Source organism: Octopus bimaculoides, chromosome 5, assembly GCF_046866305.1.
Source record: "Octopus bimaculoides isolate indiv1 chromosome 5, ASM4686630v1, whole genome shotgun sequence".
In the NCBI taxonomy this organism is placed as follows: Eukaryota; Metazoa; Mollusca; class Cephalopoda; order Octopoda; family Octopodidae; genus Octopus; species Octopus bimaculoides.
In genome coordinates this window covers 107858702-107886160 of record NC_142932.1, presented here as the reverse complement: position 1 = coordinate 107886160, position 27459 = coordinate 107858702, and the positions used below count along the sequence as shown (strand labels likewise).

At 33.9% G+C, this 27459-nt stretch overlaps 1 protein-coding gene across 2 annotated transcripts in view; it reads right to left on the bottom strand.

The window, feature by feature from the left end:
- LOC106883080 (uncharacterized) overlaps positions 1 to 27459 on the bottom strand; it is a 439153-nt gene that overhangs the window by 191188 nt on the left and 220506 nt on the right. For both annotated transcript variants that reach the window (XM_014933964.3, XM_089351816.1), the window contains exons 23-25: positions 19854 to 19991; positions 17775 to 17923; positions 13848 to 13960 (exon numbers count right to left, since the gene is read on the bottom strand). In XM_014933964.3, coding sequence (XP_014789450.1) covers positions 13848 to 13960; positions 17775 to 17923; positions 19854 to 19991 — 400 coding nt within the window. The remainder of the gene's footprint in view (positions 1 to 13847; positions 13961 to 17774; positions 17924 to 19853; positions 19992 to 27459) is intronic.

Sequence of the window (27459 nt, the reverse complement as noted above, 5' to 3'; positions counted from 1 at the left end):
CATAATATGTAGGATATATAATGTCACTACAGCATGTGATGTCTATCCCATAATATGCAATGTGTTTTCACAATATAAGCGAAATCGTCATGGCACCTGTGCCCAGCATCGCCTTCCTGGCACTTGTGCCGGATGGCATGTGTAAAGACATTCGAGTGAGATTGTTGCCAGTGCCGCCGAACTGGCTCCTGTGCAGGTGGCATGTAAAATACACCATTTTGAGCGTTGCCGTTGCCAGTACCGCCTGACTGGCCTTCGTGCCAGTGGCACGTAAAAGCACTCATTACACTCTCGGAGTGGCTAGCGTTAGGAAGGGCATCCAGCTGTAGAAACTCTGCCAAATCAGATTGGAGCCTGGTGTAGCCATCTGGTTTCACCAGTCCTCAGTCAAATCGTCCAACCCATGCTAGCATGGAAAGCAGAGGTTAAACGACGATGATGATGATGATGTGATGTCACTCTCACCTACAACATGCGATGTGTCTTCACTACAATACATAATGCCTCTCCCCCTACATTGTGACAACTTCACTGCAGTATGTGATATCTCTTTTATGATATGTGATATCATCACTACAATATGCAATATGTCCCCACTATAGCCTATGAATGTCCCCACTCCAATACATGATTTCTCCATATAATGTCCTACACTACAATATGCGATGTCTCCACTTTAATATGCAATGTTTCCTATTTAATATAATGGGAAATATCTGAAAGCTAAATTGCTTAACAGCTTTGAAGACGAGTAAATTAAATAAAAATATAACCAAATTATTTTATAAAAATACAACAACACAACAATAAAATAGGAAAACTTTAAAAAAGCCAATTAAATTTGGTTTCAGTAGTTTTCCCCTCTTGTCTCCGTAATCTTTATTTAATCGGAAGAATATTTGGATTTTTCTATTAATAAAGAATCTTAAAAACAGTCTAAAGCTTTTGTTGATGTGCCTAAGGAAACAAAAATTGTGAGTTTAACTCATTTTAACAGTGCAGTTTAAGGTGTTTTACATATAAAAAGTTAAAAAAAAGATGAATGCCAAACAAGAGAAAAATGAATGAGAAGAATGAGAAAAAACAAAAAGGAAAAGAAAAAAGAAATAGAATAAGACAAAATGAGAAGATGAAGAAAGAAGAAGGACAACAAAGAAACCAATAACTATGATGATGATGATGATGACGATGATGATAAATACTACTACTACTACTACTACTAGAGATTGCTGAAGAAGCAAAGTACTCAGGGATGAATGCCCAGTTATTCTGTTCTTTGCTTGACAAGTTTCCTGTTCATTTAGGCCCTGCTCCTTTTGTGTTTTAACACATGGAGATAACATTTAAACTCCTCTCTTACCCTGGAGTTTGAATCAAATTAGAAAAGAATTGAAAGATGAATGACAATAAAACTTTTGAAAAGAAACAGAAGCCCCTATTTTCACTAAATTTAATTAATTATTCAATTTGAAAATTCAAAAAGATTACTTTATAAGTGATTGGAAAGTGTGTGTCAGGGGGTTATTTCGCAATCTACAGAAAGATCCTAAAACACCCAACATGAAAAAGAAAGGATGTTTATGTGTAATGGTATGTGCTTGTTTGTGTGACTGTGTGTATTTGCAATATAGTAATTGTGTGTATATGTATGCACATGCACAAGTCAAGTGCATTTAACAGTATACACTTACTACTGCTCACACACACATTGGTATATACATATATATATATATATATATATATATATATATATATATATATATATATATATATATATGCATATGCAACATAGCAATGGCATATACACACCATTTTCTCTGTGTGTCTATTGTATGTAGAAAGTAATTGTGGGTACACACTTATGTAGTGCCATAAAAGTGGCATTTACTAAATGTCTTCATGTGTTTCAATATATATCTGAAGATCAGTTACAGAGTGTATGTGATATTAACAATATCTGCATTCAGTTATGTGTAAGTGTTGTCATTGCTGTTTAGCTCCAGGCCTTCTGTTATAGAGCAGACCTATGATAAAAGGCAATCCAGTTCTGACCAACATTTCTTTAATATCAGGGACTACATTGACTAATATATCCGTCTTTAAGACTGCAGGGTATAATTTGAGCAAGGTTTGGTTGTTATTTCTACTCGATTCAATAACCACATAGAAGCTCCCTGTTGGCTGTGTGTGTATGTGCATGCTTAAAATTTAGCAACTATGTGTCATATGCTTTGTTTTGTGTATGTCTAGGCAGTTCAATAATTGCATTTTCATATCTGAGTTATGAATGCATGTAGAAGAGTGAGTGTTTGTAAATGTACGGGTGCATTCATGTGTGTGTGCATTCACCCCTGTCTTCTAATGTTATTAACAGATTGAAATCTCACTCCCCTACATGATATCAAAGAGGCTTACATTCAATCAAATTTAACAAGCTTAATTCTTTTTTTTTAAATAAACTGAAATAAAAGACTAAACAAAATACAAAAGATATAAGTATAAAATAAAGATGTGAATTAGATACAAGAAAGAGACATTGACATAGTTGGATAAAAGGAGGGGAAGAAAGAGGTACAGAGAAATGTAACAGAAAATATTCAGGAAAGACAGGAAGATATCAGAGGAAAGATGCATGGAGATAATGAGAAAAACTAAGGATGAGAAAGAAAGAGATAGTAAGGAAAGACAAGCAAATACACACACACACACACACACACACACACACACACACACACACACATGCACTCAAAAAATCTGAAATAGGCTTAAAGCCTATAAATTAAAGTGAAGAAGAGAAATGAGATTATGTGACATTCATGATTATGTCAGGGTATTCCCCGACACATGAGTAGTGTATAATAATGATAAACAAAAACAAAAAGGCAAAAGTGATTTAACCCACATGAGAAATTGAGTCCATGCGGTAAAACAAAATCAGATTACGTTTGTTTCTGATTTCTCTAAACTTATTTGTAATTTCTGCTGAATGTTTACATTAATTCCTGATAAGTCTATTGCTCAAGCCAGTAAGAGAGAGCTTCAGGCTGGTTTCTGGACATGCTAGAAATAGTAGCCAAATCTCCCTCACAATCACATTCTACTGTTTTATTAAAGTAAAAATAAAACACTAAGGATAATGTAATACTAGAGACAGTCGTTGAAAAAAAAGTAAAAAAAAAGGAAGAAGTGGTCATGGGTATAAATAAGGCTTTTAGTCATCTGATCTAGACTTACACAACAACAATAATGAATCTGTCACTTTTCTCTTCCAGAAAACAGTCAACCCTTCGGATACCAACGCCACTCAAAACCACCCTGCTTCTATGATATCCTGTTTTTAAATGATCTAAATTAAAACCTTCCATCAAAATTCTGTGTTAATTTACATTCCAGACACCAGCATAATAATAAAGTTATTCTACTGAATTCTTCGTTATTTTAACAATTAATTGAAACAGCAACAGTGTATTTCAACAGAAATTTGGTAACAAAAGAGTTAATCACCATAGAATTTATGAATCTATGGTCTTCCAAACTTTTCATTTAAATCATTCTTGCAGTTAATTTTCTCTATTTGGAAGAATTCTGCTAACTATGGTACTACACAGCTTTGTTCAACACCAATCTACATTAAGCTATTACAAAAATTGTTCAATATATTGCTTCTCCCAGGATACCAATTTATTACTATTTAAGAAATCATTTAATGTAATAACAGAATTAATAATGACCTAAAATGTCAATGCCAAGAAAGAATGCCAATAAAATATTCTAAAATGTACATAAAGCATATATATTACTTGAGCATATGTAGATACCAATCCCATAAGGCCTAAAGTTGAACAGAAATGAGAGGAAACTATTTTGATGATCTAGTCAAGTACTAAGGTTGATTTAATCGACTAACCTCTTACACCAAATTTGTGGTGTTGTGTCTATCTCAAAAATCAATGATCTAATAAAATGATTTTTTCCTATTGGCACAAAGTCACAAACAAATTTTTTGTGGAGGTGTATAATCAATTAAAACACCTCAGTGCATGCTGGGTACATAATTGAGTAAACTTAGCTGAAGGAAAAGCAAAGTTAGATTTTGAAGTTGAACGCAAGGACAAAACTGAATATTATGTTATTCGGTTCTACTATTTTTACCAACTTGCCATTTCTAAAACTGTGATGTATATTAGCTAGTTTGTCTTCGATTATTCTTTGCAGATAATTTTGCAGGATAAGAATGTGATATCAAAGGTTCTAAAGGAGATAATTCAAATAATTTTAAATGAAATAAATAATTCTAAAAAAAAGAATAATAGCTTTACTTTTTACTTGCTTTAGTCATTGGACTGTGGCCATGTGGAGTCACCACTTTGAAGGGTTTTAGTCAAAGAAATAGACTCTGATACTGATTTTATTTATTTTGGTAATTATTCTATTGAACTCTTTTGTTTACAGGGACATAAATAACCAACACCAGTTGTCAAACAGTGGTGGAGGTACAAATACAGACACAAAGACACACACACACAAATATATATATGATGAGCTTCTGTACAGTTTCCATTTACTAAATCCCCTGAAAAAAAAGCATTAGTTGCCCAAGGTGTTGCAGTGGGACTGAAACTAAAGTCATGTTGTTGCAAAGTGAGTTTTGTAACCACACAGCAGCCATGCTTGCATCTATAATATGCCTAAATAAGTGCAAAAGACAAAAAAATGCATCTGGTCTTCACTTAATAACTAGAGGCTTTTCCAATAATTACAGAAAGAGAGCAAAGATAAAACAATCCAAGAAGAAAATATTAAAATCATACGTATTAAAGTCATATAGGCATAGATGTGGCCATGTGGTAAGAAGTTTGCTACCCAACCAAATGGTTTTGGGTTCAGTCCCATTGTATGACACCTTGGACAAGTGCCTTTTACTATAGCTCTGGCTAAAGCCTTGTGGATGGATTTGGTAGACAGAAAATGAAAGAAACTTGTTGTATGTGTGTGTGTGCATGTGTGTGTGTGTGTGTGTGTGTGTGCGCATGTGTGCGTACGTGCGTGCACACAAGTGTGTTACTGTCTTATAGCCTTGACATTGCATGATAGTTGTAAATAGATGTTACTGTCATACAAGCAGTGTCCACCGTTTCCAATGTCTGGTCATGGGAAAATAATACCTTACTGGAGAGCGGGTAAGGGTTGGCAACAGGAAGAGTATCTGGCTGTAGAAAACCTGCCTTAAGAAATTCCAGTCAACCTATGCAAGCATGGGAAAGTGGATGCTCAAATGATGATGATAAAATGTAAATACAAGAAGCCTTCTGCAAGTGTCTTCTACTATAGCCTTAGTTGATCGATATCTGTAAATAGAATTTGGTATGCAAATAGTGTGCAGAAGTTTGTTGTGTGTGCATATGTACATATATGCACACACACACACACACACACACACACACACACACACACACATAAATATATAGTTACAAATGTATATATTTAGAAGCATAAAAACAATGAACATAGACTTAATAGAAGATTCAGTATGTGTAGAGTCCACTATTTATCATAAATGTATTGACAATTACATTGAAATTACACAAGGTTTGTAACTTTTTGAAACAGTTTGAATAAACCACAGAAGTAGTGAAATTTAGTCCATCACAGTCAGAATCAGTTATTATTTAAAGTTATTGCTCTTCCAGACAGGTTGGAGGACCATGCCTTGTTTGAAACTTCTATTTTTAGCATGGTTTCTACAGTTAGATACCCTTCCTATCACTAACCACTTTACAGAGTGTACCAGTTGCAATTTATCATGGCATTAGCATGAGAGAGGTTGTCATGTCTTTGACACTACCAAAGTGTATTGTCAATCCTACATTATTATTGTCTGATTGCCAACCACTTTACAGAGTGTCCTGGGTGCATTGTATCACGGTACCAACACTAGACAGGTTGTATTGTCCCCTGCAAGACTACAAAGTCCTCTCTGCACTATGTAATCTCCATTCTTTCAAAGAATATGTGACTGATAATGCAAATAGAAAATGAGTGATGATCAGGAAAGTGCAAGAGAATGTAAGTATGAAGGTATAAGATGGAGAAGACAGAGTGATAGGATGGTGGTGTGTGTGGTGGGGAGAGACACGGCAAAACCTATAAGTTGGTTGCTGGTAAGATGTTGAACAGGAAACAGCGTGAAAAATGTTTTGGGGATAGCAGCAATAATAATATGCAAAGATCGGAGAGAGAGTGAGTGGTGGATAACAACAGAGATGAGTGATAGTGAGAGTGGCAGATGTTGGTAAAGGTTGAATGAGGGGAGGGAAAAACAAGGGCAGTGGAAAATGATGGGTTGCTGTAGAGGGTAATGCTACTGAATATGGAAAGCTCTGTTATCCTTTTGTTTCACAGGCATCATGATGAAAGAAAAATAAAGTGATAGAGGGATGATGGTGGGAAAGAAGTAGAATTGTAATGATAATGGGTTGATGGTGGGCAGTTGGATGAAATATCCCTGAAGAGAGAATAATGGTTAGGAGTAGTAAAGAGCACCAGTAAGGGATACTGAATATTAACAGACCTAATGTCTTTTTTTTACAATTAAGTAAAATACCAAATTGTAATATTTATTTATGCATATGCTTATCAACAAGACTATATTCGAACTTTGATATATTTTTTTCTATCAATTATGTCCTTTTTTTATTAAAAATAAAAACAACAAAAATAGAATCATTATCACTTCTCATGTTAATACCAATGTCTACAGACAAAAATTCCAATAACTAATCTATGCAACAATTCTTCAGATCTGTTTTCCAAACATTTAAAATGTCTTTACTGAAAGCAAAAAATTCTAAACATTTTTTTCTCAAAAACGCTATATAACATTTGGATGTGCCGTTAGATGAAAATTTCCATGTGAAATCTTAAACATTTACTTTATTTAGACATTAAATATTTAACTATTTCAGGGGAAGCATCCACATTTGCATCTTCCTTTTTTTTTCTTTACTAGAGTGGCATTCCTCATTGATTAATTTGGCTCTTGAATGGAATAGATTTTGATAATTTTGTTATTTATTTACTTTTTCTTTCGTTTGCTTATGGTGATCTTTCAAATGATTATTAGATATGTTTCCTTTCCTTTGCTCTCTTCCACACCCATCCATCTCTCTGTCTCAATGATAGTAGCACAGGAAGAAGAGAGAAATAAAAAAAAAATATGAAAAATGAGAGAGAGAGAGAGGCAAATCAACAATAAAAAAAAAAACAGAAAAACATTCAGAGTGGAATTTGGGGATAGGGAAAAGATGATAGAGGTGAGAGGTAAGGGAGACATTGCACAGGAATAAAACATTTATGATCAGACCTCCCCCACTATACATTAGGCAGATGATCAAATAAAATGTCCTAATAATATTTATATAGCTCAGCCCCTGTCTGAGAGGGAGACTAACAAAACCAAAGGGTAATGTAATTTGCGACATGTTTGAAACATTTTTAAGGGACAATGGCCAGAATTGACTGTGGTAAAGATATTTTCAATATGAGGAGAGTGACAATCCTTAAAATAAATACTTTACTACACAATCCATATGGTTTATTTCACAGTAATGATGCCTATGTTTATTTAGAGCCTCTCAGGCAGGCATAACTGTGCACTGATTAGTCATTGAAATCTGGGAATTTATTATCGAAACACACATGCTAAATTACATTGTCAATGAATTAGAATTTTACTTTAATGATACCGAATGATTTTAGGATTTCATTTTCTTTCAGAAAAAGAGTTTAGCATTATTTCAGGAAAGAATATTTTCAATATACAGAATATAACAAAATAAAATTGATGTCATAGTGGTAATTTGGTGTAGAATCCTTTCCCAAAATAGTTGTAACTATGTGTATACAGTGGTTAATAGATTATGATTAATCTTGTTTAAATTGGTGATGTCTCAGATTGAATAGTCAACATTAACATGAAACAGGTGTAATGCAAATAAAATTAGAGCATGAGATGGCAATGTTAAGAGCACAAGCAAGAAGAAACTTGTACAACAGCCTGTCATTTTTTTACTTATCTATCTTTTCATAATTATTTCAGTGCTTACTTTCCTTGACACTGTCACAGCAACTTTAATTTCTAAGAATAAACCTTATAATAATATTTTTCTTTACTCCTGTTGATTGGTGTTCTTTTATATAACTAAACATTATTCTCTGCAAGGTATATGTTTTTTTAATTAATAAGATATTCCAACTGACATAGCAGCCGACCAGTTATTTGATGTATTTATATAAAGCAATGATTATAGATTTCTTTGTAATTCCAATAAAATGGTTCTTCATTATATTTACGATGGAGGTTGCTAGAATAAATAAATATGTAAATAAATAAATAAGGTAAGAAGCTTGCATTTTTATTTTTATATACTAGACTAGTGATTTTCATTTTTTTTTTTTAATAATATTATCTTCAACGGTAACCATAGAATTTTGAAAGACTTTTCCTAACTTAGAGTTTTATCTATATTCCAAACTTATTATAAGTTAGTATTTAGAAATCTGATAATTTGCCAACATCCTCAGATATTGTCTGCAGCCTCCTGCTGGGGAAGCCCAGTTTTAAAACGATGTATTCCACTCTGAGAAAAACCATGTTAAGATTCATCTACTGACAGGAAATTAACCTCTTATGGTGAAGAATGGAGATAATACAGAATAGCAGTACAATAACAAAGAGGACAGTTACAACAAACTTCAGCTATGGCTAAATTATAGAATATGCTTTTGTCTTCAGTGTCCATCGATCTATCAAGTCTCATTTATAAAGCTGGAATAGAAGTCAGGGAAAAGTGACATTTTCCAATTCTTAATCAGACTCCAAATAAGCTGTAAAGGAAATCAATGTATTTCAACAAGAAGGTCACCTCTGTTGAAGTACAAACATATTGCATAAACTAATAACAATATAAAAACAGAATCTTCTTAATACATAATTATAAAGAAGACATGCAGATAACTTTATGTAAATTGTCCACATTAAGCTGCAGAGTCTGATAAAGGTGGTTAGTACAATACAATACAATGTTGCCCGTCTAGGTAATGTAATAAAATACTGTTGAGGTTAACTTCTATTTTTAATGCTTCTTAGTTTAATAAAGTCAGTACCAGTAGTGTACAAGCAATTATGCTTGTCTCCAAAAATTAACTGTGTACCTGTGTATGAAACTAATTTTATTAATCTAAACATGAACAGTTTATATTACAATTATTTTCCTTTTATATTATCATCCTAATCTTCAGAAGTAGTAGAGTTAAAAAAAAAAAAAAAAAAAAGGTAGCATGATTAACTAAATAACTCACAGTACCTAGTTTCTATGATCAGATCCTGCTAGGGTCAACATTGCTTTTCATCTTTCATAAAACAAGTATCAGTTAAGTATATATATGATTCCACAATGTAACCTCGTGGATATCGTTGACGATTTTTTCTTCCTCCGTCTTCCCTTCTTTGGACTGTCCTATGTTTCCGACAAAGAGCTCCGCTCGAAACGTCATATTCTCTTTCTTTCCTTTCCCGAGCGTCTAGTAACACAATCTGTATCACGTCCTTGCGTTGTTGTCTTTTGTCGTTTTTCTTTTTGAACTTATATATATATATATATATATATATATATATGTATATATATATATATATATATTTACTTACACGTACATATGGAGAAAGCCACTTAATTTGATCACTGTTAGATAAAAAATAACCAGTTGATAACATTAAGTAAGTAAATGATATAACACTATCATGAGCATGTAGGGGACCCACTAACTTTGATATCATTATTGGTGATTATAATAGATAGCTTTCACTGAAGAGTTACCTCAGTTTCCTTGGAATCTACTTTATTCCAATATATCTTTTTAAAGATAACTAACAAGAGAATAGTTTTTAAAAAACATTATTAAATATATTTTCTACTTTTTCCCTTTGGTATATATTCTAATTATTTCAAAACTATCTGCATACACAATAACATGTAAATTAACATCATTTATGGATGATTTACAGTAGGTAAAAATAGTTAATCTTTCTCCTGCTATTACACTCACTGAATTACTTTTTTTTTTTACTATCAATGCATGGCTGTGTGGTTAAGAAGCTTGCTCTGCAACTATGCAGCTTCAGGTTCAATCCCACTTTATGGCAGCTTAAGCAAGTGTCTTTTACAATAGTTCTAGGATGACCAATGCTTTGTGAATGAATTTGGCAGATGGAAACTGTGTGGAAGCCTTTAGGAAGGGTATCCAGCCATAGAAGCCATGCAAAATCAGACTGGAGTCTGGTGCAGCCCCTCAGCTTGCCAGCCCTGGTCAAACTGTCCAACTCATGCCAGCAAAGACAGCAGACATTAAATGATGATGATGATGATATGTGTGTGTGTGTGTGTGTGTGTGTGTGTGTGTGTGTGTGTGTTTGTATGTATGTATAAGTGAATGTATGTGTGTGTATGTATACTCATGTTTCTGTGTGTCTTTGTGTGTGTGTGTGTGTGTGTGTGTGTGTGTGTGTGTGTGTGTGTGTGTGTGTGTGTGTATCTTTCTCCCCCACTTAATGACCAGTGTTGGCTTGTGTATGTCCTTGTTACTTAGTAATTAGGATCTCGTTGATAACAAGAACTCATCAACAGATGAACACCAACAGTATTGTGATGTCAGCAGCTGGTTACATGACCTCAACGACAAGAATGGATTAAATCAGTTAAAAGTACAGAAAAAAGATTAAGCAGTATTTCTCAGGAGCTGTTGTTTAATCCCAGGCCAGATCAGCCTTTATTGAGTAATCCTATCATCGAATATTCCACCCATGGCCATCCCATCTAATTTTAGACAATATATCAAAACTACTATCAAAATTGTATCTTTACTTTTTCTAAGATGGTAGGATAGGTTTGAGGAAAATTTTGCTGCTTTTTCTAGCAGGTCCAGAGACCAAGTAGAGACTCATCTATCTTTTATGTTTCAATTGTTTCAGTCATTGGATTGTGGCTATGCTGGAGCATCACTTTGAAGGGTTTTAATGGAAGAAATCAACACCAATATTTTACTTTTAAATTTGGTACAGTCTTTTTACTGAACTGCTACATTACAGGGACATAAACTAACAAGTTGTCATGCAGTGGAGTGATACACACAAAATACACACACACACACACACACACACACACACACACAAACATACACACACACACATATATCTACATATATATGACGGGCTTCTTTCAGTTTCTGTCAAACAAATCTACTCACAAGGCTTTGGTTAACCTGGGGCTATAGTAGAAAACACTTGCCCAAGGTGCTACATAGTGAGACTGAATCCATAATCATGTGGTTGGGAAGCAAACTTCTTACCACACATCCATGCCTATGCTTATGGTAGGATATGGTTTGAGGAAAATTTGCCTGCTTTTTCTAGCAGGTCCAATGACCATATAGAGCAGTGGTTCTCAACTGGTGTTCATATGGCCCTTGTAGGTCCGTATAATATTTTGTTGTTAAAATTTATGTGTAATAAATTGCTTATACTTCTAGAATGTGGAGGCACAATGACCCAGTGGTTAGAGCAGCGGACTTGCAGTCATAGGATCGCGGTTTCGATTCCCAGACTGGGCGTTGTGAGTGTTTATTGAGCGAAAACACCTAAAGCTCCACGAGGCTCCGGCAGGGGATGGTGGCGAACCCTGCTGTACTCTTCCACCACAACTTTCTCTCACTCTTACTTCCTGTTTCTGTTGTGCCTGTAATTCAAAAGGCCAGCCTTGTCACACTCTTTGTCACGCTGAATCTCCCCGAGAACTACGTTAAAGGGATACATGTCTGTGGAGTGCTCAGCCACATGCACGTTAATTTCACGAGCAGGCTGTTCTGTTGATCGGATCAACTGGAACCCTCGACGTCGTAAGCGGCGGAGTGCCAATAACAACAACAACTTCTACAATACATAATTTTTTTTTTAATACAATTCCTGATAATGTTTAATTATAAAAATACAGTAGGAATTTTTGTTATCTACATCAAATGGCTATGGAGGTCAAGTGGAGAAAAATAGGAATCAAAGGAGTCCATTGATAAAATAAATGGTTGAGAACCACTGATGTAGAGGCTTGTTTGTTGGTTTGTTGGTCAGAGATATTTCCCTTAAATCACTTTGTAAAGATTCTCCGTGTCTATGTTAAGAAATCAATATTTAACAGGTAGCAGCACAATCAGCAGACGCAGCAAATGAGTAATGAGGTTTTAGACAGAAAGAAACCAGATGCTTTCAGAATTACTGATTACACATCAGGTAGTACCCAGTGGAGGTCTGAAATTACAGGTGGTGCCTGGTCATTTGATTGATTTAACCAGCATTGCTGTGGTGGTGTCATTAATAATAACTTAGTGAATGTTGAGAGGCCTGCTTTTATTGATAACAAAAATTTTCTCCATCACAACACAAATGTAACAGTCGTATTTATAGACTGACTGTTGTAATATATTCAAAGGTAAGAAAAGAATTGAAAATAAAGATTACAGTGTAGACTGAAGTCAAGTTAATATATAAAGCCATAAAAAAAGAGTCTCTGAATTTTATAGTGCATTCATGCTGAGAACAGATGATGAGAATTGGATGACTGACAGTAGTGGGTTGGGGATAGAATACCTACTTAAGAGAGGATTACCTGTTGAGATGACTAAGATCTCAAGTGAGGGAGCCTCGAGGTGGCGTGTAGACATGCTAGAAATAATAACCAAATTTCCTTCTAATCACACTGTACTATCTTAAAAATAAAGGACATATCGGATAATGTAATCCTGAAAATAAGAAAGGATGGTTAAGGTTGATATGCCTTTGATGAGAGATTTATCTGATCAGGGTTGACTGAGAATAAACAACAAAAACAACAACTAAGAAGTCAACAGGTTGTGAGGAGATGCATATAACTAGTGTGGTAGACATGAAGAAGGAGAAGGGGAAGAAGAGGGGAGGAGCAGGCAAAGACGACAGAAGAGAATAATAGAGAAAGGAAAATTAACATATTCGATGGCATGTAAGATGCATTTTTTTTTTCAGAAAGATGTCTCCAAAAAAAAAAAAAAAGAAGAAGAAGAAAAGCACCCTGGGTCTTATGTGTAAGGTTGGGCTTCCCATAAGCTTTAATGCACTAAAAACATTTTATCCTGAATATACACTGTTGAAATTGGGGTGTGTCTAATATGCCTGAGAATCTTTCAAGCCATCAAATATGGTAGAAAGAAAAATAGAAAGCTGATAATCATTAAATAGATAAAGGTGATATGAAAATAAATATCTTGCCCCTCCCACCATAATTATTTCTCCATAATTTGAAAAGACAACCATTTCGTGTATAATTTGTTTATTACAAGCCAACATAATGGGATGGAATGGGGACTCTTGATGATCACTTGACTAGCTAAATATAGAAGCTCAATCTCCTCCATATATCACAACCTCTGTCTAAAAAAAAAATGAAGGGAAGACATATTGGATAATGTAGTTATTGATACATTGGTTGGAAAAAATATAGTCACATATAGAATGTCATTGCTCATAAGTTTGTTTGTTCAGACAGAGCTGCCCAAGGCTATGTAACAAGAAATTACTTATTACATCAGTTCTGTAAACAAATGAACAAGATTAATTGAAGTAATTACAGAGACAGAAGAATTTAAAAAAAAAAAAGAATAAAATCGATAGAACAAGTTAGATGTGAATAAATCAATAGCCACAGAAAATGTGTTTACCTTGACCAAATAGCTTTATGAAAATAGGTGTGATATTTGAAGTAACATACCTGTATTCTTCTTCAGGATATTCTATGACTTTCAAAACATTATTTTTCCAAGCTTCTAGCTCATCAAACTCCAGTTTGGCTTCAATGGCAGCCAAAGACTGTTCAGGTTTAATCTAGGTATAAGAAAATAAAACAAATAAAAAAAAAAATGAAAAAAAAAAAAAAAATTACTGCTGCCACCTCCAAAACCACCACCAAAGCCACCACTACCATCACCAAGCATCACCTGTACAGATATTTTTACATTGGCCCATTGTAGGAGTAGAAGCATTATTGATTGAATTAACCCAAGTTTTTCTTTTTTTTTTTTAATTCAAATTTTAATTTCATAATGCAGTTTGCAAACAATAGTTCTAGTTCAGTGCATTTACAATGAAGTAGGCATCTAAGGACTGCCTACACAAATTGGTTGGAACAAACATCACAAGGAATTTTCATTTAACGGTCATCAGTTTATTGCATTCCTTGCTAAAGCTTATATCATTTGCTGCAACATACACACTTACACTCATACACACATATACCATTCGTTCATTCAACATCTATTTTCCATGCTAGCATGGTTCAGATGGGGAACTGAAGTAGGGTTTTTTACAGATGCCCTCCTTATAGCCAACCCTCACCTGTTTTTCATGAAAGGGAATTTTTTTTTTAATTCCTGAGTTTTAAAAGGAATTTGAAAGCTTTGAGCTAGCAGATTTGTGGGCAGGAAATATCAACAAACATCACCATCTTTCTTTTTTTTTTGCTGTATGTAGCTCAGTATGGATTGTAAACATTTACACACACACACACATAATGGGCTTCTTTCAGTTTCTATCTACCAAACTCCTTCACAAGGTATTGGTTAGCCTGAGGCTATAGTAGAAGACATGTGCCCAAAGTGCCATGCAGTGGGACTGGGCTCAAAGCCACATAGTTGTGAAGTGAACTTCTTAACCACACATCCATGCTTGCGTGCGCGCATGCACGCTCACACACACACATTAATTTGGTGGTCATTAAGAAAATTAGGAGTTGAAGAATAGTTCAGCAGAAGTGCCAACCATGTATAAAGATGTTATCAGCTAAATCAGGGTTGGAATTGAGTTTGGAATTGAGTTTGGAGTGCAAGCAGGGGTCCCCTCCTATTTATTATGGTCCTGAAGACACAACAGAAGAGGTTAAGACTGGCTGCTCATGAGAGTTCCTATATACTGATGACCTAGTGCTTATTAGCTGAGACTGTGTAAGATTTAGAGTAAAAGTCCTAGATGTGGAAACAAAATTTAGAATCAAGAGACCTTAGAGTAAACTTAGAAAGATCCAGAAGATCCATGTGGAAAGATCCAATGGAAAGAGAAAAACTAAGGAAGACAAAGACAGAAATAGTGAAGGCTGATCCCAGGAAACTGAACCTTACACAAATGATGATTAAGGAACACAACCAACAAGTTGGTGGAATGCTGTATAGGAGAGAACTTATCCAACCCATGCAAGCATGGAAAAACAGACAACATTTAAATAACAGAGAGAGTGTATATTTATATGTACCTCACTGTAGAATTGACAATGATGAATTAAAACCTTGCTGTTATATATTTCTTGTAAGAAGTGTGCATTTTAGAATTTAAAATGCAGTGTTCGATAAAAAATATTTCTAACAATGTGTTTAATGTATTTTGATTCAATGAGAAATATAAATTTTTTATGAGACAAAAAGCCAGTTACTTTAAATGAAGGGTGAATAAATATACCTTGTACCTTAACGTCTTAATAGCATTTGTTTTATTGAACCAGGAGAGATGAAAGGCAAATTCCACTCAAAAAGGAGGACACAAACACAATGAAGCATTATCCTTGCCCTTTTCACTACCATCAAAGTATATTTTAGGGATCATGATCTATAAATGCTGAAAGACTGAAAATAATTGAGGGAAATGGAGAGTAGGAAGTTAAGGAGAATTAGCAAGAAAAGAGATTTCATTTACAGTGAAGATTTTAACTCCTTCTCCACCATTGACTCCCTTCTGACCTACTTGCCGAGAAAAAGGGATTTATTATATATCAGAAGTAATGGGGATCTATTATATATTAGAAAGGTTTTGCACTCAATCACTCATATTATGAGATAATGTTTATTTTGTCTTTCCATTAAAAATTAGCTTTAATTCTGAATAAAAGCAGCATGTGCTGTGTAGAAATATTCCTTATATTTACACAGCTGTTATAAAAGTGTGTCTCTTCATACATTATCAACAGACCACACACCTTTTCTAAGAATATAAATTGCTCAAATACTGCAAAATGATTTTAACAAGTTTAAATCATTGGCCATAGTTTGAAGGAATATAGTGAACTCCATCTGCAATATAAACATGGGAATATAGCATTCCAGTTTATTGTGCTTAACCAAATCTTAACACTTCAAGGGTGGCAATCAAGATGAAGACATCTTCCCTGTTAGATTTTGGTTTACCACCTTAAGGGCATAATGTTTAGAATCAGCAGAAAGATATTGAACAAATGAGATGAAAGAAAACAGCTTTTAGCTTATATGTATAAAACAAGAAACTATTTCACATGAATGATAATAGCAATGAAAATTATACCATACTAAGACATCACAATCACAAGTCAATGAAAGATTCACTATATGATTGTTTGATTAGGTAGAAATAGCCAAATCTTCCTCATCTCTGAAGAACAACAACCAAAGGTCAAGTGTGTTTGAAGCAGGCTTTAAATTACTAAATGGTCTGAGTGTCTAACTGACAGAGAAAGTCTTTTACATTGTATTCATAGCAGCAACTGCATTGTGGAGATTTAACCATTTCTATTATTTTAATAACATGAAATTATCACTTTCTTCATCACAGGAAAGAAGAAAAAAAAAACATATGAGGGGGTACTAAAAAGTTCCAGGCTTTGGGTGAATGAAAATACAGGAGGATCAGTTAATTAGGATTTTATTCAACATATTTCCCTCTCAGATTCACACATTTAATGCAGCAGTCCTTCAGTTTTTCTAAGCCCTGTAAAAGAACTCAGAAGGTTGGGCCTCCAACCAGGCCTTTCATGATACCCTTAAGGCCAGGAACTTTTCCGTACACTCTTGTATAACCTAATTTCATTAGAACAATACCAATGACTAAATGAGCAAATCATTAATCTTTACTCTTTTACTTGTTTCAGTCATTTGACTGTGGCCATGCTGGAGCACCACCTTTAGTCGAGCATATTGACACCAGGGCTTATTCTTTGTAAGCGTAGTACTTATTCTATCGGTCTATTTTGCCGAAGCGCTAAGTTACGGGGACATAAACACACCAGCATCAGTTGTCAAGCGATGCTGGGGGACAAATACAGACACACAAACATACACACACACACACACACACACACGCAAAAACACACACACACACACGCACACACACATATATATATATATATATATATATATATATATATATATATACTCATGCTAGCATGGAAAGCGGACGTTAAACGATGATGATGATGATGATGATGATGATGATGATGATATACACATATATACGACGAGCTTCTTTCAGTTTCCGTCTACCAAATCCTCTCACAAGGCTTTGGTTGGCCTGAGGCTATAGTAAAAGACACTTGCCCAAGGTGCCATGCAGTGGGACTGAACCTGGAACCATGTGCTTGGTAAGCAAGCTACTTACCACACAGCCACTCCTACGCCAATATTAGACCAATATCTCAAACTACATTTTTAAGGGTGACCATATTGGTCTTCTAATGTGGGTAGAATGACATAGCACAAAATTCATAGAATATCCCTTAGTTTGATCAGGTTCTTATAGCAGAGCTTTATCAAGACTGACCTGGGGCTAAACAACTACAACAGTAATCACAATTTCGGAACAGAAAGTAAAGCAATCAAGTAGAAAAAATAAAATTTATGCTTACTTGAAAAAAATAATTGGATGCAAGCCCAGGTCCAGCAACCCTCCGAGCAATGAAACCATCACTGGCTGGTATCCTTCCTCGGCTTTTTATCACTGTATGAAACATAACACTGTCCCATAAACCACGAAAAGCCCGACGCAGTGTGCCGACTGGAATAAAGGAGAAAGAGACAGAAATCATTTAAAAAAATAGTATTTTATAACAGCTTTTAATGAATATACTAGTAAATGAATATTTAAAACTTAAGATCACTGATGATAGAGATGGTTAAACCAAATGTGACAGAATTTTCACATTTACATTGTATCACTAAAGATTGGGTTTTGAATTCATTTGCGCAATATTCCTGGCAAAATAATTTAAGTCAGTTCCATACAGGCATTCTTTGCTAAATACCATAAAATAGAGGTAGAACTAACTCGAATATGGAGAAGACACTTCAAGTGAGAAGTATTGATCATTTCAGTTAACCCGTGAAAGAAATTAAAGTATAAATTATTTCCATACAATACTTTCTGTGCTTGACACTTATAAAAAAAAAAGGTATTGAACTATTAATTCAATGATGTCGACGGTATTTTTCTGTATTTCTGGGTGAAAATACTTTTTTTTTTTTACACGTGCTGTGAATGAGATTCAATAAAGAATAAATTATTTATGTAAGATGATTTGTGTTTAACGTATAAAAAAGACATTGAACTATCAACTCAATAATGTTGATGGTATTTTGCTGTATTTCTGAGCAAAACACTATATTTTGCTTGCACCAGTTAACCTGATTGTATAAAAGTACTCAAACCTAAAGGAATATTCTATGCAATTGACAAATCTTCAAAGGGAGCTACATCTCTTGTGCACAAAATCAGATAAATTTTGGAACAAAACATGTTCCATGAAAACCCTGTAGTGAATGGAAACATGATGGTTATGTAACATACATGAAAAATATGAAAAAGAATTCTAGTAGAGATTGTTTTACATCAAAACTGTGCTTTCTCTTTCATTGATTACTTATATAAGGCTATTTTTTTTTCTTTGCACACCAGGTCTGGAAGTATCACTGTAATAAATTGTGTCTAAACTTATCAGAAAACTGCAGGACCTAAGTTTATTCTAATTAGTTGGTAGCTCAGACTAACTCAGAGGAGACTATCATTCATTTTAATCTTGTAACAGTCACTTTTCCTTTATTTTTATTTTTTTATTTTTTTTATTTGAGGAGGTAATCTTTGTAGATGATGTATAAACACTTTCAACTTTCAACAGAACCACTTAAAATTGCTTTTAGTCTTATTGACCTTAATCCTGCTATCAATGTGTTTTGCTGCATTGTCAATACAATCACATTTTTCATGTGGAAAGGTTTAAAAATCAGACAGGACATCATTATTCTTTAGCAGTCAAACTGACAAACTATTCTCTATCTAAAGCTGCTAATATATCTGTAACCTCTTAGCAATAACAACATATTTCAGCTGACTTAATTAGCATCTTGTGTCTCATGAGATGTACATAATATATTGAAAAAGTGAAACCATTTGTAAGACTGGCAGAAAAATCTCCTGAAATATTTAAAACTATCTGTTTCTCAATATGGGTGGGTGAGGGCAAGAACAAAGCTAAAACAAAATCTAGAAAGTTTTAGTTATTTTTATTCCTATTGTTGAGTTAACTGTCTAAAAGAATTAAAATAGAATTAAACATTCTTTTTAATCTGAATGCTCATAATATAGGTCTTTTTGATGGTTACTTTTTTTCAGAAAGAGACAAGAGGAATAAGAGAGAGGGAGACAGAAAGAGAGAAGACAGATAGGAAAGAAGAGAGAAAGGAGGGAGATAAGGAGAGAGAAAGGAGGAGAGGAGAGGAAAGAGAGAGAGAGAGAGAGAGAGAGAGAGAGAGAGAGAGAGAGAGAGAGAGAGAGAGAGAGAGAGAGTTAGAAAATATCAACTATCAAATTAGAAAATTTCAGAATATTAATTTGAGTATAAGGCTTGTATTGTGAAAACTTATTGAAGAATAAGTATGTTTTCAATGTTGGCTTTTGAGAAAGAAATAATTCTTGAAGAATAGATACTTACAAAGAAGACAAAAAAATGCTGCCAAGGGACAGAGTATGACACCAAATATAAGTGCCGTTACAGGCTGAATGCAACCCTGCAGGACAATGTGCCACAGAATGGCTTCCATCAGAACAAGAATTTTGTTACCAGACAGCTCTGAAAATATAACCATTTCAATAATTTATAATGGAAGTTTTATTGATGATTACAATACATTTTTCTGAAGCTGAAAAGAGATTAAGTCACAGATGACAGTTTAATAAGGGAATGTCAAACAAAATAATCTACAAAAAAAGATGTTTTCTCCAAGTTGATGAATTCATTAAGAAGACATAAAATTTTAGAGATAATTATAAAACAACAATGATACAATATAAGCTTAGAAACAAAAAAAAAAATGTTCTTATTTGACAATTAAAGACAATTTGCATTCTCTATCATTTTATAATAGATGCTTATTTTTATGACTGTATTTCATAGACAGGCATTCCTCTATTAACATAATTCTGTTCAACATTGTTTTGCTATAAATGTTAATGAGAAATAAATAAAATAAAGGCAAACATCTTAAAATAAAAATTTGAAATGTGTTTACACCTCACATACTGAATTTTCATTTAATTTTATTTTTCTATTCTTTCTTTTGTAACCTGTTACATTTTTCAATTCAGTAAAATAAAACTTAAATAAAAAAAAAATACTGAATAAAGATATGAATCATTAATCATTGAACTTCTTTTATTTCATGATCAACACTAAGATACAATCTTTATATGTCTAGCAACTACTTCAAGGAGATGTTAACTTGTTTAAAGTACAATACTTAAAATATAAAGTCAAACATTGTAAAGAACAAAACTGTATGTTATAGATATCAATTAATATACTTCTAAAGCAGGGTCTGCTTCATCTTTATTAATCCACTTAAAATTCTAAATAACACTACTTTCTTCAATGTACTAAGTGCAAAATGTTTTCCTTTCTAGTCTTCTACTAACAAGTTGTCTTTCTGCTGGGCTTTTAGACATGACATTAAATAAAAATTATAACAAACTAGGATAAATAAACCAATGTAGAGAGGGGCAAGTGTGCAAATTAAAACAAAATGGCCAAATGGTAAACTACAATAAAGCCTGCCAAATTCAGAATTAACTAGTTTTTGTTACTGTTTGGAGCTGAACCGAGTGGTGGTAGGAGGTGCTCCTTACAATTTTCACTTTGTAAATTATTTACTTCTTAATTTATTGCAGTTGCAATGACAGCTAACTGTGCACCAAGCACTGCTGCTGGCTATGATTTTCCTTGCCCACCCCCACGAAAGAGAGAGAGAGAGATTATAACATTAGAAACTAAATTAGAAGTGTTACTATTCAACAATGGACAGTGATCTGTAGATATTGGAAGAGCTCTCAGTTTGCAACTGACAATTTGCAGTAATATTAAATGAATTAAAGCTTGTATTGAAAGTGTAAGACTTTTATTTATTACAAAATTAACTAGGAACACAAGCAATATAATGGAAATAATGGGCAGAGGACATGCCTCAACATAATTCTCCATGTTTACTACTAGCCATACAAATCTCATCAAGTTTATTTGATGACCTAAAGAAAAAAAAAACAGAATTCTAGAACTGACACTAAAATGTTAGTGGCAAATTGTAGTTGCCTTCAGCATTTCAAGAATCATAATTAACAGGTGAACATGCAAATGCCAATGAAGTAACCACAGCTGCTTTTCCAGTTTTACTGAAAAGTATCATTGACAACTGCATTGCTGATTTCCTGGGTTTAGAGGAGCATTTTCTGCCTCTTGATGCAAGATGTTCATCAGGAGTTTGTTGGGTTGGCACACAAGTTGCATTCAATGGAATAAATGTTGTAGCAGAGTTATTTGAATCAAAGAGTGAAAAAATACGAGGACCCTATGAAGATGGTACAATACCACTCTAAAGAAAATGAAGATGGAAAGGGTGAGGCTGCAAAACAAACAGGAATTTTAACCAGTAAAGATTTGCCCAAGGCTTTCCAGTTTTTAGATAAAGCTATTCGACCCCTTGTGGGTAATAAAGAAACCAGTTTTTAGATAAAGCTATGACCATTTCCACAAATAAAAATGAAAATAAGGTCCTCAAAGACAAAGAAGTTCAGAAGCAATCAGGTTAATAATGAATGGATACAACTATCATTAGTTATGCAAACACAAGAAAAAAAAATGCACAATAAACCATGAACATATTTTAAGTAAAAAATTATTTAATCGTTTTATTTTCATCCTTTTTCAAAGTATGTGTCGCACACATATTTGATTTTAGAAATATTTCATGTTTTTATTTAGTTATTTGATAAAGTCTTTTGTGATTAGGAATATACTGTAAAATCATAACTCGTGTGTGCCTCTCTCTTTCTCTTTCTCTCTCATATATATATATATATATATATATATGTATGTATGTATGTAGGAAGGTAGGTAGGTAGGTAGGTCTGTATTATTGAGCCTATCGTTAAAATGGTATTTTGCTTTGCATCATTTCACTTAAAGTCACATTTCACAAGAACCTATCAACAATGTTAAGTGAGGAGTGACAATATGTGTCATCTTTGTGTGTGTATTCATTAATTTCCATTTCTATCTCTATTCTTATCTGCTCTGATACTAGTTATTGATGCATGAAGACAGCACAATATCAGTGGTGGCAAATAAACTCATCATTATTACCGGTGAGACTTATGAAGGAATCTCTACATGGTTGCTCAACCTGCTAGAAACAGCACTCAAATCTCACTTGTATCACAGAATCATCATCAAAACGATAAGGACACACTGGATAATATAATCCCGGATATTCTATGACTGGAAAATATGTGATGTTCACATCTGGAATGCCTTTAGTTATAAGTCTGCTGGATTAGGGCTCACCTATATCTAAAAAAAACAACAGTAACCCTTCATGATTGTGATGGAACATAACTATCAATGAACATTTATAATGTATAAATTGTAATAAGTGAACCAGATTGTATAGTTTAAGCTTTAAAATATGCTAGCCTATTGCATGACAAACTCATTGTATTTCATCACCAACTCACTTTGTCATATCTCATACATCAGATTAGGATCAGCTACAAACTGGAATTCAAAATACCTTCTTTCAGTTTTACATATTAATGTAATCATTATGTCGAATATTTTAACTGAGGGTCTTAATTTCCAGCGTTTTAACTGAAGAAAGAATGTAAAATAGAACTATTATTTAAAGAAGCCATAAGGATTTTATAGTACTCCTTACAAGATTTCAGGAACATTAAAGATTTAGCTCTTGCTACTGAAATACAATACATATTCAAGCTTAAATTTAATCTCCAAACATCATTTAATAGTCTCAACTAAATGAAAAATTAGATTTTCAGTTTAATTACTTTCATCTCTAGTCTATTTCTGCTAGATGAACTAGAGAGATTTGACTCAGCATTTCCTCTATAAGTCTAAAAATTAATTTTGAAAATGTAATTTTTTAATCTGTTGAGAGCATTAGGTGATGCTTGAAGATTAAAATAAGAGATTAAGCTTCAATATATATTACATTTTAGCAACAAGAGATGCATCATTATGATGTTTCTGAAATCTTGTATTTTTATCATAAGAAGTATTATGAAATCTCTGTAGTTTCTTTGTACAGTGACTCTAGTTTTTATTCTTTCTTTAGTTCATTATCTCAGTTAAAACACAATAACGTTTACTGAATATAATGATTACATTCAATTCTAGTAACTATCAGATTGTTTGTAGCAGCTGTGATAAAAATTTTATACTTTAACAAATTATGGATGAGGTCATTCTATGTTGCGAATGATGAGTTACTGCTTTCATAGACTTTAAAGATATATTTGATAGTGCAGACCAGTGGTCCTCAACTGGGGTTCATAATGACCCTTGGATGTCCATATAATATTTTGTTGTTAAAGTTTATGAGCAATAGATTGGTTAAACATCTACAATACATAAAATATTTTAAGAATATTTTTATACAACTTCCAATATGAGGTGGCATCAAAACTAGTTCTGAAGTGTGCCAACAGATGACAGCACATGGTTGCATGCACAGTGAGAGCTAGAAGTGACCTTCAGGAGGCAGTATGCTGAGTAACATCACCGTGTTTACTTAGCAAGTTGTGAAATTTGTTTCTGTGATCACATGTATGCTGTAATCTGCAATTTTGTCATGGACAGGAAGTTGGAACAAAGAGCCAACATGAAATTTCGCACTGAACTTGGGAAGTCTGCTACAGGGACATTGAGCATGCTTCAGCAAGCTTACAGCAATGAGGCAATGGGTCATACACAATGTTTCAAGTGGTATGGGTGCTTCAAAAGCAGAAGAATGTTCTTGGAAGACCTGTCATAAGCGTCACCTCCAGAAATGTAGAGAAAATTTATCAGCTTGTGCTTGAGGATCACTGGAGGACAATCAACAACATTTCTGATGTTGTTAGTTTATTGCATGGGTCTGTGCAGGCAATCCTAACATCTGAATTGAACATGTGGTATATCTCTGCCAAGCTTGTACCCTGTCTGCTGACCACTGATCAGAAAGAACATCACATCGAAGTCTGTCAAGATCTCCATCAGCGTGCCACTGATGACCCATCCAGCATGTCAAGGATGATCACTGGTGACAAGAATTGGGTCTGTGGGTATGACCCTGAAATGAAGAAGTAGTTTTCACAATGGAAGAGCCCTTCATCTTCATGACTGAAGAAGGCACAATAGAGTCACAGCTCAATCAAGAGCATGCTCATCACTTATTTTTTGACATCCATAATATGGTGCATTGAGAATTCATCCCCTAGAGCCAGACTGTCAATCAAGAGTTCTACTGTAACGTTTTGAAGTGGTTGAGAGAGAACATTTGGTGAAAGCAACCGGATCTATGGAGCATGAAGAATTGGATTCTTCATACTGACAGTGCACCTTGTCACTGAGCTCTACTCACTCATGAGTTTCTTGCCAAAAACAAAATGGTATCACTTCTGCACCCACCCTATTTGCTAGATTTAGCACCTGCAGACTTCAACCTCTTCCCCAAGATGAAAAGGTGGCTCAAAGGTCGCAGTTTTAACACCATTGTTGAGATCCAGAGCAAATCACAGAAGGTCTTTGACTCACTTACAGAAAATTACTTCCAGGTTGAATTCCAAAAGTGGCAGGAACACAGGGACTGGTGTATTTGCTGCACACGGTAACTATTTTGAAGGAGATGATGTTAAAACCTAGATAAATAAGTTAGTTTTTATTAAACATAACTAGTTTGGGAACTTTTTAATACCAACTCATAATATTTATAAAAATACGATTTTTTAAAGCGTGTTTCTATGACACAAAATTCTTGTTTTAAAAGTGATCTAAATTAAATTCTACCTTCAAAATTCCATGTTGTGTTCTAAACACCAGCTAAATGATAACAAAATTATTTTACTAAATTCTTCATTATTTTGTTTCATAACTGAAACAAAAGCAGTATATTTCTACAGAAATCAGATGTCTTCTCTGTCACCAACCTTTACTTGTTTCTAAGCAAAATAATATTTTCCCCATAACTAATGTTTTTCATGGAAGACTAGCAATGAACAAAGCTTGTATCACAGTAATGCATGTTTACAACCATCACCTGATTTCAAGTATGATTTCATTAAATGATATGTTTGAAGACAATAGAACATTTCATTTACACACCAAAATCTACTTTTATCTACCATCTATATTTCCTGTGTTGTTGTATGCTACTGGACCATAAATATTACCCTAGAACGATTTGGATATGTTGAAAGTCTTTCAAATAGGATACACTTGCCAAACACTTGGAGCATCACAGATTAACCATTTGCAGAATTATCAAATTCAACAAAGTTGCATTTGCCAGCCAACTATTTCTGAATTAATTCAGAAATAGTGGTTGTGCTGGTTTAGTCATGTGAACTGAATGGATCATTTTCTGGACAATGGACACCTATGGAGATGGAGATAGATCAAGGAAAGCATCCTAAGAGCATTCTGTTTAAAGAATTAATGATAACAATCAGATAGTACAGCTTTCAATTCAGTATCTCACACAGAGAGCGTGAGTGGAGAGAGAAAAGCTCAATTCTTCAATATAACTAAGATAACATCACAAAGGTGGGGTTTCTTCTTCAGTCTTAAGCATCTATTAACATAAACACTGTTAAATACCTTGGCTACTCGCTAGATGCAAACATACACATACATACTTGATGAGCTTCCTTACCAAATATCATTTGTTGATAAAAATAACAGCTTAATAATGACAAAATTAGTTGGGCATCCTATGGACCAAAGAGCATTTAAAGGTAAATATACATTGAAGTTAAGCATCTGAGAGACACATCTCACCTCAGATAAGACACTCGTCTGTAGCACCCAAGTATACAACAAAAGCTTGCAGTGGATTAGATCTTGATACCTCTGAGCTGATAATGTGATGCTATATATATCCTCTTGGTCATTTTACTTCTGTTTGATTGGTAGGTCAGCCTCTACTCACAGATGCACTACAAATTCTTGCCCATCAATGGGCTCTGGCCTCTTCCTGTTTCTTTTTTATAATTACATAGCCTCACCTAAACACCCATCTGATACCATTCCATTCTATTTTTCTCTTTTTACATTTGCTGCATCTTATTACTCAACATTTGGGTAGGCTTTTTACACACACACACACACACACTCAGACACATGCATGTACAGACACAACTTGCCATGCATGCACAGACACGCATGCGTGCATGTATGACAACACATGCGCATACATACACACAGGTTAAGCTAATGTATTTAATTGAAAAACACATAGAATAATGTTTGAAGACTTTCAAATTTTTCAGAATAATAATTTATACATGCAATTAAACTGAATACATTTATGGAAATTAATTTGAATTCTCTGAGAAAAGAATCATAGGAAAGTGATTTTAATGGCAAGAGAGAAGAGTACTTTTTTTTATTAAATTGTAAATGTTTTCCTTTGATCATTTAATAGAAAAGATTCTCTTATTTACTTGACTGAAAATATTTCAAGTTTTTATTCTTTCATACAATATATATATATATTTTTTTTTAATGTCTTAAATTATTCTGAATCTCTTTACAGAGTGATATTGATTTTGTAAGCAAGATATCTATTTTTAAATTTCAATATGTAAATTCTCATATAAACATTACTTTCATTTGTTAATACTTGTCAGAATTATACCAAGATTCTTATCAAGTAAGAATTATTAAAATATATCTAAGATTTTCAGAGCAGACCTTCCTATCAAACTAAAACAGGATAAACTGCTTTCTTCTATAATCACATTCACACACACAGACACACACACACACACATATATAATCATCGTTATCATATTATCATAATCATTTTAATGTCCACTTTCCCATGCTTGCATGGGCCATATGAATGTGTGTGTGTGTGTGTGTGTGTGTGTGTGTGTGTATATATATATGGAGGCACAATAGCCCAGTGGTTAGGGCAGCGGACTCATGGTCGGAGGATCGTGGTTTCGATTCCCAGACCGAGCATTGTGTGTATTTATTGAGCGAAAACACC